The 19,123-nt window shown below is 47.9% G+C and overlaps 1 protein-coding gene across 1 annotated transcript in view; it reads right to left on the bottom strand.

The window, feature by feature from the left end:
* Positions 1-15,315: 15,315 nt before the first annotated feature.
* PRRX1 (paired related homeobox 1) overlaps positions 15,316-19,123 on the bottom strand; it is a 39,100-nt gene continuing 35,292 nt past the window's right edge. The window contains exon 4 of the mRNA XM_069862734.1: positions 15,316-16,397. Coding sequence (XP_069718835.1) covers positions 16,259-16,397 — 139 coding nt within the window. The 3' untranslated portion in view covers positions 15,316-16,258. The remainder of the gene's footprint in view (positions 16,398-19,123) is intronic.

Genomic DNA, 19,123 nt, shown 5'->3' with positions numbered 1-19,123 from the left:
GAGGGAGACTTCCAAGATGAGGGAGAAGGACACTCTTGCTGCAGCAGCTGAAGGAGAGAGTAATGAGAATGAGGTGCTGTAAATCCTCCACATTATGGAGAGAGCTGCTGCAGCATTGTGAATGTACTCACAGCTTCCTGCCTGGGTGCTGCTGTTATAGACTGTGCTCCATCTCGGGATGGGGATTCATTTGCAGCCTGAGATGCTAAAACATAACCCAAGAAGGAGCCTTATTTTTTTTTCTTACCCAAGATGTCAAAAAGCTCCATTAGCCAAGGCAATACCATGATCATAGAATCACCAGGTTGGAAGAGACCCACCGGATCATCAAGTCCAACCATTCCCATCAAACAGTAAACCATGTCCCTCAGCACCTCACCCACCCGTCCCTTAAACCCCTCCAGGGAAGGTGACTCAACCCCCTCCCTGGGCAGCCTGTTCCAGTGCCCAATGACCCTTTCTGGGAAATTTTTTTTCCTAATGTCCAGCCTGAACCTCCCCTGGTGGAGCTTGAGGCCATTCCCTCTCGTCCTGTCGCCCGTCACTTGGGAGAAGAGCCCAGCTCCCTCCTCTCCACAACCTCCTTTCAGGTAGTTGTAGAGAGCAGTGAGGTCTCCCCTCAGCCTCCTCTTCTCCAGACTAAACAACCCCAGCTCACTCAGTGGCTCCTCATAAGGCCTGTACATAGTATTTAATTTTTGTACCTCACTGTGGGTTTGTGGAGTTGCCTGGTTCTCAAAGCCCTCCCTGTGCATCTTTATCTCTGCTCCGCTACTGGGAAACCCCCCTTTCTTTCCTGAGAAGTGGAAGCTGCAAGTGCCATAGCACCATCAGGCTGCAGCAGAAAATTGTCCTTCCTGCAGCAGTTAGAGTTGGTGCCCCAACTCCTTGCTCTGCATCTGAACAGACCCTCCCATATCAGCTCTTCCCAGCCATAAAGCCATTCTTGGAAATTCAAGTCACAGCCAAAAGACATAGACCTGTTTATGACTTGTTGTACAAACTTGATAAATGGCTGCTCAGAAAACATTTCCTCTGTGCTGCTCCTCGCCTGCATTTTAATAAGGTAAAGTTTGGGAATAGTTAAATAGCTGTCTTGATGTGCTCAACTCAATAGCCACAGATACCTCACTGAGCTGGTGTGGGATTTATGTCTCAATAATGCAATAATGTTTCATAAACAACATGGTTTCAGGGTGATTTATGTCCCATCAGCGATCTGAGAGGGATTTATGGGACCTGTCAGAGGTAGGGTTGCAAGAGGTGCTCTCTGAGAGACACTGAGAGCCCTGTGTCTTACTGCTCAAGGATGATTCCTTGGACAGACCAAGTCCTGGAGTGTTGTTGCCTGCTGACATATTGTCCCAGTAATGTTTTTCATTAATAAAATGAAACAAGAGGGTTAAGGGAACTGCCTAGTGATGGAAAGCATTTTGTAATACATTTCCTTTCTTCCTGCTCTGTGACAGGGTGGTAGGGAACCCAGCACCACCCAGTCCCCCAGGTTCCCTCTGGAAAGAGGCTAGGGGTGACCACATGGCTGCCACGTTGTCCTTTGGAGCTGCCCCTCAAAGGGTCACAACCAGCCATTGACAAGAGCCTTGAGGTAGCAGAAAGATGCCTGGAGCAGGGATGAAGCCCAGGAGGCACACCGGGGACATCCATTTCAAAGAGATGGAGGAGGACCATGTTTCCTAATTGCTCTCCAAACCATTTCACAACATTGCCATTTAAATACAAACTGTTTGAGTTAGGGACAAGCTGCATTACAAACAATCATACATTCAGTGTTGCAGATGGCTTTCCAGAGCAGTCCCAGTAAGACAGAGCTCCTGTGTCCAGGCTTTCCCAGGAGATGCTGGCTAGCAAACAAATCCTCATGTCCAGAAAGATCAGGAGATCTTTACTGGGACAGAGTCCTTGGCTGTTTTTGGGGGTTTTTTTTGACTGCTAGAGGTTTGATCAGTGTCTTTGCAATTTCCCTGTCAGAGGTTTCCTGCCAGAAATCAAGCCAAAGAACTTCTTGAAAGTATAAGGGGGGGAAAAAAAAAGATTTTCCTTTGTAAGCTTCTCAAAGCTTGACAGGCAAGCAAGAGGCTCAGTTGCACCCCAGGATATGAGCTCTGGAGCACTTTTTTTTTCCTTGAGTCCCAGCAGCTGATGTACTTCCCAAGACAAATTTCTTTGAGTGGAAATAGTTCCCTCCTTGATCTTAGCCTAGACAGAAATCATCAGCAACATTCATATGATTGAAATAACTGTAAGAAAGTGATTGATTTTTCAAGAAGCATGTGCTAGAGTGAGAAACAAAGCTCTGGAACACAGCTGCTGAGCTGAAGGACCACAATGCTGGGAGCTCCATCATCTTGGCTTTCCAGCTCTCATGGTGACAGAATAAAACAGGTTAGGTTTAATGAGAATTAAACTAAGTTCAGATGTTGTTTCACTCCTGGCAGTCATTAGGAGAACTTTGGTCTTTACTTCTGAAACAGTGGCACTGAATTTCCTGTCCTGAAGCTGTGTCTGGCTGCACCATGACTTATTCAGCCTCATCAAGAGGAGACCAGGATGTGCTTTGGCTGCTCCATTCAGCAGCCCTTTTGGCTTGAGTGTAGAACTTACTAATTGCAGAATTGTCCAAATGTCCAGATATCCTTCAACCAGACCCTCCACAGAGCTGCCAGAGCTCAGGATGGAGGAAAGAAACCTGTTGCACGGTTGGATACAGTATGGGTGCATCCAATCCTGATATGCTGAGAAATGGAGTAAAGCAACTTACACCTCCTAGGAATGACCAAAAGAATTGAAAGGATAGGAAAAAAAAATTTAAAAAAAAATCTCTTTCCTCACAGGCCATTTTTTGAGGAACTGCTCTGAGCAGGCCCTGGCACAAGAAGAAGCTGGCACTCCCTGGGTTAGCAAGCCAGCACACCACACTGAAACGCGGCTCCTCTCAGCTCATCACTTTTGCCATTAATGAGGGAATTGCTATTAATCACCAAGCATATCTGTCTCTGTTACTCATTTGTAATGAGACACGGATGACTGAGCTGCCATCCCAGGCAGCAAGCCAGCTTCTCCAAGCAGTGTTTGGTTAATGACCCATACCTTGAAGGTATCCCAGGAAAAACAAAAACAGGCAGAGTCACCCAATATCAAATAAACCATGAATGTTAGATTTCATTAACAGTGATGTTCAAGTACATAAGAATTTTGGATGGGGGGTTTTCACATTGTCAATGTTCTCTTGAAAGATTTTGGATTTATTTGTTCAGTATATTTTTTGGCCAGGAAAAACATTTTTATTTTCCTTTTAAGCAAGTCCCTCCAACTCTTTCCTAGGGTATTTAAAAAAAACCAAAACCAAACAAACAAAAACACAAACCAAAAAAAATCAGAGAGAAAGCAGCTTTCCAGCCACACTAACACAAATTCACCCGTCCAGGAAGTGACCATTTGGAAAAAAGCCCCCATTGCACCAGCCAGGTGCAGGGACAGAAGGGCACATCCCAACTGTCTCCAGAGGAGTCCTCCGTAACTTTCATGGTCCCAGCCTCAATACACAACAGACCCTTGCTCCAGGCTCTGTCCATCCCTCTTCGGGACCTACCTCCTCCCTATCCCTTTCTTTTCCTTCTTCCTCTTGCTGCCCCAATGCAGCATTGGGCAAAGAAAAGGGCATGAAGCATGGCCAGATGGGAAGGCAGAGCCTAGGCCCTCAGAGGGCAACCACAGGTTGCCATGAGGTTTGAGCTGGAGGCAACATCACAGCTGCGTTGCGGGTCCATGTGCAAACAGTCCCCCATGCAGCAACAGGAGGAGTGTGTCATGCCTATGCTCTGCTGTAAATATACCCTGAGGGAAGCCCACACCAGCTGCTCTCCTTAGAGGTTTAACAAGGCCAAATGCTGGGTCCTTCACTTGGGGCACAACAACCCTGTGCAGTGCTATAGACTAGGAGAAATCTGGCTGGAGACCTGCCTGGAGGAGAAGGACCTGGGGGTGTTGGTTGAACAGGAGCCAGCAGTAGCCCAGGTGGCCCAGAAGGCCAATGGCATCTTGGCTTGTATCAGAAACAGCGTGGCCAGCAGGTCCAGGGAGGTTATTCTCCCTCTGGACTCGGCACTGGTGAGACCGCTCCTTGAATCCAGGGGTCAGTTCTGAGCCCCTTGCTACAAGAAGGATGTTGAGGCTCTGGAGCGAGTCCAGAGAAGAGCAACGAAGCTGGGGAGGGGGCTGGAGAACAAGAGGAGAGGCTGAGAGAGCTGGAGGTGTTTAGCCTGGAGAAGAGGAGGCTGAGGGGAGACCTCATTGCTCTCTCCAACTACCTGAAAGGAGGTTGTGGAGAGGAGGGAGCTGGGCCCTTCTCCCAAGGGACAGGACGAGAGGGAATGGCCTCAAGCTCCACCAGGGGAGGTTCAGGCTGGACATTAGGAAAAATTTTTCCCAGAAAGGGTCATTGGGCACTGGAACAGGCTGCCCAGGGAGGGGGTTGAGTCACCTTCCCTGGAGGGGTTTAAGGGACGGGTGGGTGAGGTGCTATGGGGCATGGTTTAGTGTTTGATGGGAATGGTTGGACTTGATGATCCAGTGGGTCTTTTCCAACCTGGTGATTCTATGATTCTGAGGTCCCACTGGTGCTCCTCCAGGCAGGACAAGGGTGTGGAGGAGAAGGGATGTGAAAACCAAACCAAACAAATGGGATCTCACCACTGCTGTCCTGACTCTTGCACCCACAACCATAACTCAAGAAAATATCTGCAGGCATTAGTGCAGCATGTGCAAACATTCATTGCGTATGTACAGCGTATGCAACACATTCTCCAAATACATATTTTTGGGCAGAAACACCTGCCCATTGCTATTCAGCGTATGCATCTCCTTGATGGTTTCAATAAAGCCAATGCATGCTACAATTAGCTTGAGGTTACACACATGCAGCAATGCCATCTCCTCAAATAAAATTTGCTGAATGGGACCCAGCTTTGCATGCACAGCTTCCTTGAGCTGTACACAGGGCTTGGGGGGTAGACACACATGTGCATGCAGCTGCATGGCTGCAGTCATGGTTATACCCTCCCTGTGCCACCTCAGCCCCCTGTGCTGGAAGGGCAGGGGCTGAAGATTGTCCACAGCAATGAAGGTACTGCCAGGGCTTCCATCCAGTGGAAGGAGAGCAAACATCCTGGCACCATTAGTGGTCTATGATGTGGTTTTTTTAATTAGGAAAATAATAACTTTGGTGACTTTTCTATACTAATCCTGTTTCATTCTTGGTAACGGCTTATTGTAATAAACAGCATTGTAGCCCAGACTCGGAGGCTAAGGACCGTTGATGGGAAGTATTTTGTTTCATAACAGTGGCTACAGCCAGCAGAGCACATGAGAAAATTTTTTCAGGAACATGGAAGATGTTATTTTTAACTGTTCTCCTCCATATTTATGGTGCTTTGAGGAAAGATGAGCCAGTTTAAACACATTTCAGCAATATGTACCACTGAACTCCATCCATACCAAGGAGAGGGGTGTGCAGAAGTTGTAGTCTGGTGGCTAGGCAGTGGGATGACCATGCTCCTTGTAGGCTGGTTTCTTCACTGTCCATCCATCTACAGCTTTACAGCACCCAACATTGAGACTAGAGTCATCAGGACACAACATGACACACTCTGCACAGACACCTAGCCCCAAAAATGCACCTTTTGGTGCTGGCTCTGGGCCAGCAGTGGGGTGAGAACTGGTTGTGCCAAGCACTGCAAGCCATCCAAAGAGGGATGTGAGAGCCTGAGCAGAACAAGAGGTGGCCAGCGAGGATGGTCGCCAGGGGAGTGCAAGTTCCGCAGGTGTTACCCAATGCACTCCCCTTTCTCGGCATCTGTCAGTCCCCACCAGGGGAAAGGACTCAAGGGACAATCCTTTCCCTTGAGCAGGGAGAATTCTTTCTGACTTTCCTAATTCTAAAGCCTTCTTCAGTGTCATGGCTTCCATTCCTTAGTGCAGCACAGTTTCACCAAAGAAACAGAGCTGCTGAAGGTAGAGAGGCTCCAACATGATGCTCCAGGTATGTCTAACAGCTCCCTAACAGGGCACTCAAGACACTGCAAACCCCAAGGCATTAAGGCAGACAGAAGCAGTGTTTAAGCACACAGTCGATTGAAATCACATTCCTTCATGTCCAACAAAAATACGTTCTTAATAGTTGTGGAGCTAAGTGGAGTCACCAAGAGTTATGATTTCCTTTCAGCAGATATTTCATCTTCAGGCTGTCGCTTTCACTCAGGCCATGATTAAAACAATAAACCCTGGAGAAACCACCCTGCTCTCCGTCAACAGCTGCTTCTACTCCACTCACTGCGATGGGGGACATTCATCAACAGAAAGAGGGAGGGGAAATTAAAGACAGATTGTTATTATTTATTATTCAAAACTGCCATGTTTGGCCAGCAAGCTCGCCTTGGTAAAGTGAGGGTGGCTACAGCAGATGCTGGCCAATGTGGGAGAAGTCACCCTGCAGTGTAAAGGATGTGTTACTGCTGCACATGCTCAACACCTCTAGGACCTTCAACTCTCTTCTCAAGCAACAGGCAAGTAACTGTATTGGAAGAATTTCCTCTATTTATCTTGGAAAACCTTCTTGAATATTTACATTCCATCAGTGAAACCTCACCTTAACAAACAACTTGCAAAGGGAAAAGAATCAAGTATCAGGCATTGCCAAAATAACCAATAAGTGCATCACCATAACTCCTAGTCCCCATGGTCTTAAGCATTCTATTTTTCTGGGTTTCTGCTCTTCCCCCTCTGTGTTTCAACCTGGATGGCACTGTATGGTCCTCATGGCTGATGGGGAAGAAGCAGACACCCAGGCTGTCCTCTGAAGCTGCAAGGCAGTGTCTACATTGTTTGTGTGCAATTATTGTAGAGATGACAGGCAAGCTCCAGCCACTCAAGCTGATCACAGGGCTCACTACACAGTTGGAGGTGACACCTAGAACCAGCCCACAGCAGAGATTCTAGAGGCAGCATCTTACGTTTTTCAAGCTCAGGACTGAAGTTTCCCACTCAGACATTTCACTTGGGCCATAAAGACAGGCATTGCAGAAATGCAACAGTTTTCTTGGAGTTTGTTTTCCAAAAGCTCAACTTGTTCCACTTCAGTGAGGCTGGAAAATCTATCGTGTAAGTGCTCCTGCCATGCTTGTACACATTTGCATTTTCCTTACAGTATTTTTAGAGATTTCCACTCCCTAGTCTGATTTGGGATGAAGTCAAATATGCAAAATCTTGGAAGCTGACACAGGAAAAGAAACTCAATTTTTCAAGCGGCTTTAGATACAGCCTTCAGCAGTGGTGATGTTTTCTGCCAGCCTGCAAAGCTACATTTGCCTCCCAGATAAGGGCTCTACTTGGTCTAGAAAGTCTTTGTCCCCCTGCCAGCCCAGGGAGGTGCTGCTGTCCCAGCTCTCTGTGGATGGGCTGAAGCTTAGCACAAGAGGCTGCTTCTCTGATGGGAGGTGACAGCAGGAAAGGGCACGTGGCAGAACTCCCTGGCTCCTTGTCCTTGTCCCTCAGCCAGAGCAACACACAGCTCAGCTACCTCCCTGTGCTTCATCAGCTCTCCTCCAAGCCAGCCCTGTTCCCCAAGGGTCCTATATCTACAAGACTCGCATCTTGTTGCTGTGGCAGGGGAAGAAATCACAGAGCTGGCTTGGAAGGAGCTCTGTTCCCTGCTGTACAGAAGGACCAGCCTCAGCTCAGCCACATCAACCTGCATATCCACTGAAGACCCTCCAGAGTAGCTCCTCCAGAAACTGTTTCTGCCTGCACCACTACAACAGCCAGTGTGGTTTTGTGGGGTGCAGTCCCACAGGCAAAGCACTTGCCATGTGACTCCCCTCTTCAGCAACTCCTCCTGCTGTGGCATGGAACTAGTTTGTCCTCCTGGTCAAACACATGCCTTTGTGGTCCACGCTGAGCACTGCTTGCCAGGCAGGATGGCTCTTGACTTGAGTTCACTCTCCTGCAGAGGAGAAGGAGCTGTCTTCACACCCTTCATACCAGGGGATGAAGTACACTCTGGAGCTACATTTTTTTTTCCACTAACCACAAAGGCCTTTCACAGAGCTACATCCCATTAGATAAATCCTGCCTTTGTCTCTAGTTTGACCCCAGTCAACATGTGTTCCCAGGCCTGCCCCAAATTCACACACTTGCTAGAGGGAGAGCGACTGCATTAGCTCAGCAATGTTATGATGACCCACCTCAGAAGCCCGTTGTGACCCTTCCTCTCCATGAACGGGCTTTGCCGAGAGCACCCACTATGTCAGCCCTGTGAGGGGAGGATGGAGTAGTGAGAAACCCACACATCCCATACTGACCTCTGGGAAAGCTCTCCCCCTCCTCTGCTCACTGGGGTTGGCCATGGAGGAACGTTCATCTCCTTCACATGTGGCTGGTTTTTAAGCAGATGGGATGAGTCTTGCCATCCATCCCCAGGGCAGCCTGGCCACCAAAACAGGGTGCTTTCTGATGTCCCACAATGTGTTTATAGAGTGGCTAATTTTAGCACCTCCCATTTGCAAGGAGGGCTCCACCCAGCCCCGTGCTGAAACCATCTCTGGGCTGGAAAACAGCAGCTGTGAGACAACATCTGGCACTGCTTGGACAGGCAGAGGCAGGAAGCAAAGGAAAAAAGGCTGCCAAGGGACTCCAGCTAGACAGAGAGCAGAATTTGGCCAAGACACTGGAAAGAGTAACTCTAATCTTAAAAAAGTTATTAAAAAAAAGGATGAGGTAGAAGATGCCAGTCACCATTCGCAATCTTTCAGCCTGATGTTAACTCCCACCACACCTCTACTTGTCATGACATGGTGATGTTAATCTCCCAGTCCAGCCAAAGTAATTTGAGTTTAATCTTCACAGCCAGAGATCTCCTGGCCCCAACCCAGCACTGCCCCCAGGACTCCAGTACATGGGCTGGGAGGCAAGGTCCTACCATGTTCTGGCCTCACCTTGATAGAATCATAGAATAACCAGGTTGGAAGAGACCCACCGGATCATCGAGTCCAACCATTCCCATCAAACACTAAACCATGTCCCTCAGAACCTCGTCCACCCATGCCTTAAACACCTCCAGGGAAGGTGACTCAACCCCCTCCCTGGGCAGCCTCTGCCAGGGACCAATGACCGTTTCAGTGAAAATTTTTTTCCTAATGTCCAGCCTAAATCTGCCCTGGCAGAGCCTGAGGCCATTCCCTCTCATCCTGCCCCCTGTCACTTGGGAGAAGAGCCCAGCTCCCTCCTCTCCACAACCTCCTTTCAGGTAGTTGGAGAGAGCAATGAGGTCTCCCCTCAGCCTCCTCTTCTCCAGGCTAAACACCCCCAGCTCTCTCAGCCGTTCCTCATAAGGCCTGTTCTCCAGCCCCCTCACCAGCTTTGTTGCTCTTCTCTGGACTCGCTCCAGAGCCTCAACATCCTTCTTGAGGTGAGGGGCCAGAACTGAACACAGGATTCGAGGAGCGGTCTCACCAGTGCTGAGTACAGAGGGAGAAGAACCTCCCTGGACCTGCTGGTCACGCCATTTCTGATAGGGGACAATCCCTTACTTTTCAACTTCATTTAAAAAGATTCACACTTGGCTCTTAGATGATGCAACAGTCCCACCAAGCTTCCCCCGCCTCAGGGCACTCTGGTCCCAGCAGCCCCATAAGTATGTTCCTGCCCCATAGCAGGTACAAGGGGTGTGGAAGAAGGTTTTGGCACAGTATAGGATCCTTGCCAGCCCCCAAAAGTGAGGGATGGCCTGCCTTTTTTCCTTCCCAGAGACTTTTTTTTGTAGACCAAAAATGACCTCAGGTGCACACCACATCCTTTAACCACCTTCTGGTAGGAAACACAGGTGCTCCAGGCTTGTGAAAGAAGCTGGTGTTTTCCCCACTCCCTGTATTCTGCTGAAGCCACACAGCTTCTGCCATAGATTTTATTGGTCCTGCTGAAAAATCCAGGCCAAACTGGGAGCTGGAGCTCCATGGGGTGCTAACTCCTAGTGCCTTGGTGACTGGCAGCCATCAGCTGAAGAGCCAGAATACAGCAATGCCCGGTGGAGAGATGGACGTTTATCCAAAGGGAGCTCAGATGAGCCAGCTGCAGGTCTGGACGGATACCCAAGGCTTGTTTCAACTTAGTCCAAACTACTCCAGTCTCCAAATCAACTTGGAAGCTATACTATTTGCAATCTACTTCTTTTGGCAACTAGAAAGTAATAAGTAAGAAGCTGATATTATTGTTTCAGCTTCAGAGAGTTGAATAATCAGCTTTGCAAGGAATGCAAGCTTGGCTGACTGCTGACAGCTTTGCAGAGGTACTCTGCTTCCCTTAACAGGGTCTCTCCACGGGCTGGGATGCTGAACATCATCTGCCCCTTCAACAATCCTAACGTGCACTGTCCACGGAGGGTCAAAAGCCAGATCAGCAGAGAAACAGGAGGCCCACACAGACACGCTCAGGATTCCCAACATTGATCTGGAATCTGAATGAATCATTTGGAGACCAAGAAGGGAAGTCGTAGGAAAACCAGCAGCCTCAGACCCCCAGTAGCTCCCCGGCTCCTGCAACAGCTCACCAGCACAGCTCACCGACTCCAGCCTAGCCTGGGCTGGGGTATTCCCATGGCACCTTCCCCACCCTTACTTTAATAGATTGCTCTAATTAGCCCTCATTAGCCTCTGTGCTCCTCCTGACCATCTCCCTTGCCGAGCAGCAGAGCATTCTCCTTCTTGAACCCATCTCTTTTTGTCTCCTACACTCAACCCTTATCCTCCCCTCATTTGTGAGTTTCCCTCCTCCCACCGCTCCTTGCTGGTCACCAACCCTGTCACACACCAACATAGACAAAGTAGGACCCAGAATTGTATTTAAACATTTAGTTTATTAACTGTAATGTTATAATTCTAAGTCAAGAATACACGCTTACGTTTAGGCCAATATTAGGGTTGAAAAAGACTGTACGACCTGTACGGAGCTCGGTGCTGGAGTCCTTAGATGCTTCCTCGGAGCTGCTGCGGACAAAGCTTCTGCAAACGCTCGATTTGTGCTCGCTCCTCTCGTTATTTATAGTCCGCTCGGGAGTGATAACAGCTGCGGTGCCAGTCGGGCCACTCTCCTTTACCTTTTGTCGGTGGTTCCGATGATGGGGGGGACACACGATGGATTGTAGTGCGACCTCCAGCCCGGGGTAGGAATACCGGGAACTCCCGGGTCGTATGTCAGGACGCTTCCGTCACAAAAACTCATACAAATCTTACTAGTACTTTTGATTGTTTTGAGGGCCACCTCTGAGTCTTTGTTTTTGTTTGGCGCTTCCACCTGCTCGGTACGTGGGACGAGGGGGTGTGACCAGGGGCCAGTTTGGTCACCCTGAGAGGCAAACGACTGGCAGAGACATAATGGCCCATTCTCCCCTAATTATCCTGCTGCACAGGGGGGGTTTGTTACGGCCAGTGGCTGGAGGGGCCACCTGCCCTCCGCCTGGCCCACCCCGGGGCTCAGAAGAGCAGCGGCCTCTTCAGCAGCTGGGGGGGCGGGGGGGGGGGCAGGATGTGTCAAACCCCCAGCGCCCACGGACGGATGCCCAGTCCTCCCTTCTCTCTCTTCACTGAAGGGAGACCCCTGTCATAGAATCATAGAATCATAGAATCACCAGGTTGGAAGAGACCCACCAGATCATCGAGTCCAACCATTCCCATCAAACACTAACCCATGTCCCTTAGCACCTCGTCCACCGGTCCCTTAAACCCCTCCAGGGAAGGTGACTCAACCCCCTCCCTGGGCAGCCTCTGCCAGTGCCCAATGACCCTTTCTGTAAAGAATTTTTTCCTAATGTCCAGCCTGACCCTCCCCTGGTGGAGCTTGAGGCCATTCCCTCTTGTCCTGTCCCCTGTCCCTTGGGAGAAGAGCCCAGCTCCCTCCTCTCCACAACCTCCTTTCAGGTAGTTGTAGAGAGCAATGAGGTCTCCCCTCAGCCTTCTCTTCTCCAGGCTAAACACCCCCAGCTCTCTCAGCCGTTCCTCATAAGGCCTGTTCTCCAGCCCCCTCACCAGCTTCGTTGCTCTTCTCTGGACTCGTTCCAGAGCCTCAACATCCTTCTTGTGGGGAGGGGAACTGTGCACTGCTTCTGCTCCACTTTCAGCCCTCTGTGTCCCTTTCAGCCCTCTGTGTCCCTTTCAGCCCTCTGTGTCCCCCCGCTGGCCGCTCAGCACCCCCAGGCCGTGTCCCCAGCCCCCGCCGACACTGCAGGACACCTCAGGGCAGCAACACGGACACAGGTGGCAGCTTATAGAAAGGATTGGGAAGTCTTTTCCCTCTTTTATTGAAAACGATCATTTCTATTCTAGTGCAAACACTGTACATTTTACATCACAAAGCAAGAGATAATTTACAGGATACATTTCCATCTGAGAATCCCTCCTGTGGCTTCACACATACAGCTCCCCCAGCCTCATCAATCACCCACCCCTGTCACGCTCCAAACCCCCCACCTAGGGGGTATCAGCCACCTATTTCTGTGTTGAGAAAGGGGGGGCCTGAGAGAACAGTGTTGGCATTGAGCAGGTGAGAGGAATGTGCCTCGTGACCATTTTCCCCCCTGAATGGCACCCAAACTTAGTGTTAACCAGGGTAACCATGGAAACCTCCCAGAGCTGCGACAGAAAGTCTACTAAACCCTGGAAAAACCCATACTTTCAGAATAAGGCCCTTAATTTGCACATAAATTTACATGGTTCAATGAAATATAGATTAAACATGCACAATCATAAAATTTCACTTTGGCTTGATAAGACTAGACACTGCCTGTTGGCTGAGGTCATCAGTAATTAAAACACAAACAGCAAAATCTGTCCTTTCATCCAGCTGGACTCTGTTTAGCAAATCCATGTAAATAAAGCAATATTGTCTTGGATGCTCTGGTTTACGTCTCAGTGTTGCTAAGCTCAAAGGTGATGTCAAGGTCTGATTTGGACTGGTAACAGCCCAGGCAGCTGCGATGTCATCCCCAACCAAGCACCCCAACCTAAGGCAAGACCCAACCAAAACTGGAAGTGCAAGAGTTTAGAATCATAGAATCGTCAGATTGGAAAAGACCTTTGAGATCATCAACTCCAACTGTACCTGTCTACTACTAAATCATGTCCTCAAGCACCTCATGTACCTGCCTTTTAAACACCTCAAGGGATGGTGACTCAACCACTTCCCTGGGCAGCCTCTGCCAGTGCTTGAGAACATTTTCTGAGAAGAAATTTTTCCTAATGTCCAATCTAAACTTCCTCTGGTGCAGCTTGAGGCCATTCCCTCTTGTCCTATCACCTGTCACCTGGGAGAAGAGACCAACAGCCACCTCAATGCAAACTCCTTTTAGGTAGTTGTAGAGAGCAGTAAGGTCTCCCCTCAGCTTCCTCTTCTCCGGGCTAAAGACACAATTCCTTGCATGAAAAAAGTGAGGAGGATGAACAAGAGTTTGCATAGGCATTTATGTGAGGCCACTCAGTAAACATCATGGTGTGGGTGTAGAGATGGATATCTCCATCCACAGATGGATAACAGGGTACCAGAAGCTTCAAGCTCTCTAAACTGTCTCCTTGCTAACTCCAGTAATGGGTGCCCATACACAGACACCAAAGAAAGCTGCTCAAGGTGATTTTTCTACTGCAAAAAAAGGTGAGCAAAGACATGGGGAAAGCCACAGGCCACCAAGATGCTGGAGGAAGCACCTGAAACCTCCAAAGCAAACACTTGGGCAGCCTCAGGCCACCACAGGGGAGTATGTTCAGGCTGTTGTCACTGCTGGGATGCTGGTGGATCACAAAGGGCAGCAGGAAAGGAGAGGAGGGAGAGCCCCAGGCTAAGGCACTCAATGGCTGCTTCACCCTCTGAGTAATGTTACAAGGCACTGGGTCCTTTTTCATTCTGATTTGCAGGACACATTCTTCAATAGCTTCTGTGTTTGTGTAGGCACAGGAACCAACAGTGAGCTTCTAAGTGAAGGCTGAGATGTCCAACATGATCACTTGGCTCTAGGAGCTGGAACCACACTACTCACGATAGAAATATTTCAATTTAGAGATGTTAGCTTCTCCAGACTACAGAAGGAAAGGCCAAAAAAAAAGGGATTTCTTAAAGGAATGTTTGTCCAGTTTCACTACCTTGGCTGCTGTTTTCTGCAAGTGCAATCTGCAACTTTTAGCTTTTTGTCCTGATCACAATTAGATTTCTTTTTTTTTTTCCCTCAAAAATATCTATACAGGGAGAAAAAAATTTCAGCAGCAACACACACAATCATGAACATAACTTACACCAGTTTGGATTTGGGGCTTTTTTCCCAGTGTTGGCTCAAATACTTTGGCTGGATTTCCATTCACCCTCTGCCAGTTTAATTTTCACCTTCACTTTAAAGAGATTTATTTCTCATTTCCTGCAACATGCTGTTTTAGACTATCTAAGCCCACTGTCAGACATGTACATATGCCCAGCGTGTCTGCAGTGAACACAAAGATGGAGACCTAAACCACTCTGCCAGAAGTATCCCTCACAACTGATCTGCATTCTCCTTCCCTTATGGTCCAGCTTGGAGCATGGTGTAGCTCTGCTACCATCAGTGGGATGATTTCATTGCAAAGTCCTACTCAGTTCAGGCAGGTCTCCTGCATAAGCACTGTTTGCCCTAAATAAGCCCCTTTCTCCTCCAAGATTTGAAAGAGGCAGGCATCACCAGCAACAACAGCGAGCCTCATTTCCTCAGGATGCTTGCATGGAAGAAACACCTTTTGGGTTGCATCTCCTCTGCTCTTCATGGACAAAAGGAAATGAAGTTCTAATTAGCTCTCAAGACTCGAGAGGGAGGACAGCAGGCAGGGAAAGCAAAGAGTGGTTAAGGCTACAGGACAAGTCTCATTGGGCAGCGTTATGGGAACTTCATGTGGGATGCTGCTTGCTGAGACATTACCTGTCCTTAGAGGGGCTGGCAGAGACTTGAGACATGAGTATGTCCTTGCGTGTCCCCTAGAGCCACACGAATCTGTCTGACTGGAGAAAAGATCATAATCTTATTCTATGAAGCTGCAAATGCCCATAGGGAAAAGCTAGGAGGGAGTGTGGCTCCTTCCAAGCATCACTTCTTTGGGGTTTCTCACGGGAAGATGCGAGCTGGCCATTTCAAGTGCTGCCCAAGGCTACTGGGAAGAGCTCGGACAAGGGTGAAAGAGGTTGTGGCTGGAATTTCAATGCACAGCTCCAGGAACCTGGATGCAGCACAAACATCCTAAATATTTTCAATGGATTTTATTTTGTTTAATAAAAAACACCAACCAAGCTTGCATGTATATCTTATATATATAAATATATACAGTATATATAAAACAAATGCATCTGGACAACACCTTTCCTTGTGGCGCAAACTGTAAGGCATAGAAAGGAGCGTCCTAACAGTCCTATTCTTGGCACTACAGAGCACTCCCCCCACTATAGCCCCCCGGCTCACACACCCATATTGGCTTTTCTCTCTTCTTTGGCTTTTTGAGGCAGCAGTGCCGGCCAGAAATACTGAAGAAAGCAATGAAGCACTGCGAAGCCCAAGGAAGTCTTCCTTACATCTCAGACTGGTGCAGGCAACCTGGGCAGGAAAACCCCATCTCGTTGCACTAACAAGCTGCTTGCAGACTAATGGTATCGATGCTGCCTCTGCAGCACAAGGGACTGGGGGGATGAAGGATCAGGTGGATACAACAGAAAGCGGCAGCCAAAACAACTTCTTCTAGGGTGAGCTGGGGCAGGGAGGAGAGGAGCAGGCTTTGTATCTCAGCAGGATGGTGGGTGGGACATGTCCACGAGCTGAGATCGGCAGAGGTTTCTTTTTGCAGTCCCATATAAAAATGGAAACCAACAAGGGTGAGACTGTCCTTTAGTGAAGAAGCTCATAGTATATTGAGCAGAAGCAATAAACCTGACAATAAGAAGAAAAAAAATATGGTGGCATTATCCCAAAAGGAAGGAGGAACCTTGTCACTCACGAGCGTTCGTTTGCTCCCAGTTTGGTCCCTGCATTCAGTTCTAGGTTAGGGTTGGCTTTTTTAATTCTTTTTTTTTCTTTTTTTTGTTTTTTTTTGAGGAGTATTTTTGTTGTTTTTTTTTTCTTTCAGCACAAACAAGTTGCGAAGCAGGACGGGTGCTGTTGTATTTTCTCCTTCTGCAAGGCAACTGCCTCCAGTCGTTAATTGACTGTGGGCACTTGATTCCTCTGTAAACTATATTCCTTTGCCTTCAGTCTCAGGTTGGCAATACTGTTGGCCATATTCATGCCCTGCGCCGGGCTGGTGTTGGTACATGTGGCGGAGTAGGTGGCCATGGCACTGTGGGGTGGAAAGAGAGAAACATCATGTCAGTCGTGGTCTTCACCCCACGCAGAGAGCAGACACACATTGCAGCAAAGTTAAACTCTGAGGTTTCCATACCAGTGGGATGTCTTTCTTATGTAAGCAGGGAATTATCAGTACTTTTTATTCTACACCCCTATAAATCTCTCCAGAGCAGTTCACTTACCCAGGGATAGGCAGCAAAGTTAGTTAAAGTCAATAGGAAAATTTCCATTTCCTGTTTCCTAACCCAAAATGTTTACAATGAGGTCAGGGTGCCCAGCCTGCCAGTTAGACTATTGTCCTTAAAAGTATTCCCACTGGATTCAATGTCTTTTTGATGAGGGTAATTGCTGGTTTTATTGCTTGTGAAATCACGTCACTGCTGAAACACATGGTACATTAAAGAAACATGCTGGGAAAACCCCATTTCAACAATTGTGATGCATTCTGGTTTCAGCATTTGGGAATAAAAATTTCCACATCTTTTCCCTCAAAACTTCATCTGATCCTAAAGAGCATGACTTAAAGACTGAAGTGTGAAAAAAAACCCCAAAGCATTTTTCCTCCCTTCAAATCAAGACTTTACTAATGAAAAACATTACTTTTGGCAGTGGAGGCTGAACAAACCCTGAGTCCTTTCTTATCCTACCAGAAGTTTTAACTCTGCTTTCCAGACCACTAGACAATTTGTTTAATGCACGTGTCCCAGGTTTGTGAAAAAAGAACTCCCCATCCCAAAATCCAGCAAAGTGTCTGACATAGAATCATAGAATGCCGTGAGTTGGAAGGTACCCACAAGGATCATCGAGTCCAACTCCTACCCCTGCACAGGACAACCCCAACATTCACACCATGCGTCTGAGGGTGTTGTCCAAAAAATTCTGGAATATTGACAGGTTTGGTGCCGTGACTGCTTCCCTGGGGAGCTGTTGCAGTGCTCTCTCACCCTTTGGGTGAAGAACCTTTTCCTAATATCCAACCTAAACCTCCCTCAGCGCATCTTTCTGATGTGTTGCACTTCCTGTAAATGGGTCTACAGCTCAAAACCAGCTAAAAAAACACCGAGTGAACTAGATGCCCATTTAACATAGGCAGCATGTTCAGGAGGAAAACACAAATGTTCTGAAGGCAATCTCAGGCCTGGGGCTGACCCTTTCCACCTACCTGCCTGCATGGCTCACGTCTGAGGCTCTGGGAAATGTCTCTCCCACCTACAGCCCAAGAAAGACATTTTTCTCTTTTTCCTTTTCCTTTCTCTCTCTGTTTTTTAAAAAAAAAATTCTTCCAGCACTGACCTCCATGATTGGAAGAGACTTTGCAACAGCAAATCTTCCTTGAGGGAAGCCGGCATTTGCTGTGCAAACAGATCCAGGCTATGGGCGTGCATGCTCACGCTGGTGGTATCTCTGACTTCATAGGGCAGAGCTCACCTGCAGGAGTTTAAATGCAATCCAGTGCTGTCTGAATCCTCAACTTCCAGGAGATCCAGACCAGGTAACACTAGGAGGTTCCATCCCAGGCCAAACAACTCCTATTTCTCATTTTAAAATCAGGGAAAAGAACTTCTTCAGGGACAACCTGTCACTTTTGCATCAGGACCAGTGGAAATAAAACAGCTTACACACCACAGCTGCTCACACTCATCCAGGGAAAAGCATCAAAAACTCTCCCCAGAAAAGCGTACATTCAGGGCACTTTGAGAGTATCTAACAGCTACTACAAGGTGCATCTCCCCCATGATTTTGTGCTTGAAAAAGTAAGAAGAGCCTCAAGAATACTCTAGCTTAGATAAAATAGGAATTTTCAGACTCGGGTGTAAACTGTCCCCACTCAAAACTCATCTCTAACTGGTCTAAAATTCCAGGGAGCTCCTGCTCTCTGCTCCTTTGAGGTGTGGGGAAAATTCCTGTTGCCCAGTGAAGTCTCTGCTAAACCTAAAATCTACAGAAAAGTGCTCTTTTAGCAAGTTATTCCACAAGAACCAGCACCCAAGGTGGCTGTCTCCAAACGTCAGCATGACTTGAAGAGCTGGTTCAGAGACTGTCTAGAATCTAATAAGGGTTGAAGTCACCCTGCTGCCCCCTCCCTCTGCCCCATTCAGGAACAAAAAGTCTCCTTCCTCTATTCAGCTGTCTGATTTCACAAAACATAGAGGAACATGTTTCTGAGATCTAAAATCCTTTCAAATATGTTTTTCAATGGCCCGTGAAGTCATAACGATATTTTGTTGAAATGTTTTGCTTAGACATTTTTTAGCATAGGTTCCTAAGAAAACAAGACTGGCAGTCGCACTGTCAGCCCACACTTCCCACTCTAACAGCCTTTGACTTCTGACAAGTCAAATCAGAACAGGCGGTCACCTTCCCATTGCCCTGCAGAGGAAGAGGAGGCACTGACAGAGGAGCAGAGCAGATGGTTAACACAGTGTGGAGTGGTCAAGACTCTCAAAAAATTTATGCTCCCAAGACTTTCTAATCCTACTGGTTATGTCTTAGCAATTGCATCCATCTTACTGGGCACCTGCGTTAGGTTGTCAGCTAAAGTGACATCTGTAAGCTGCAAATGTCTTTGCTGAAATATCTTGGCTTAAGATAAGGGGAAGACATCAAGATAGTGAGGATGTGTCTTCCCACTATGGAAAGGCACAGCCCAGTCTGTATCTCAGAGACATAACGATATCCTTAAGGCTAGCCCATCTCCCTTTCTTTCCTTGTTTGCGT

Source organism: Phaenicophaeus curvirostris, chromosome 8 (assembly GCF_032191515.1).
Source record: "Phaenicophaeus curvirostris isolate KB17595 chromosome 8, BPBGC_Pcur_1.0, whole genome shotgun sequence".
NCBI classification, from domain to species: Eukaryota; Metazoa; Chordata; class Aves; order Cuculiformes; family Cuculidae; genus Phaenicophaeus; species Phaenicophaeus curvirostris.
Note: the sequence above shows the minus strand (reverse complement) of the source record. Positions and strands in the feature narration are given on the sequence as shown.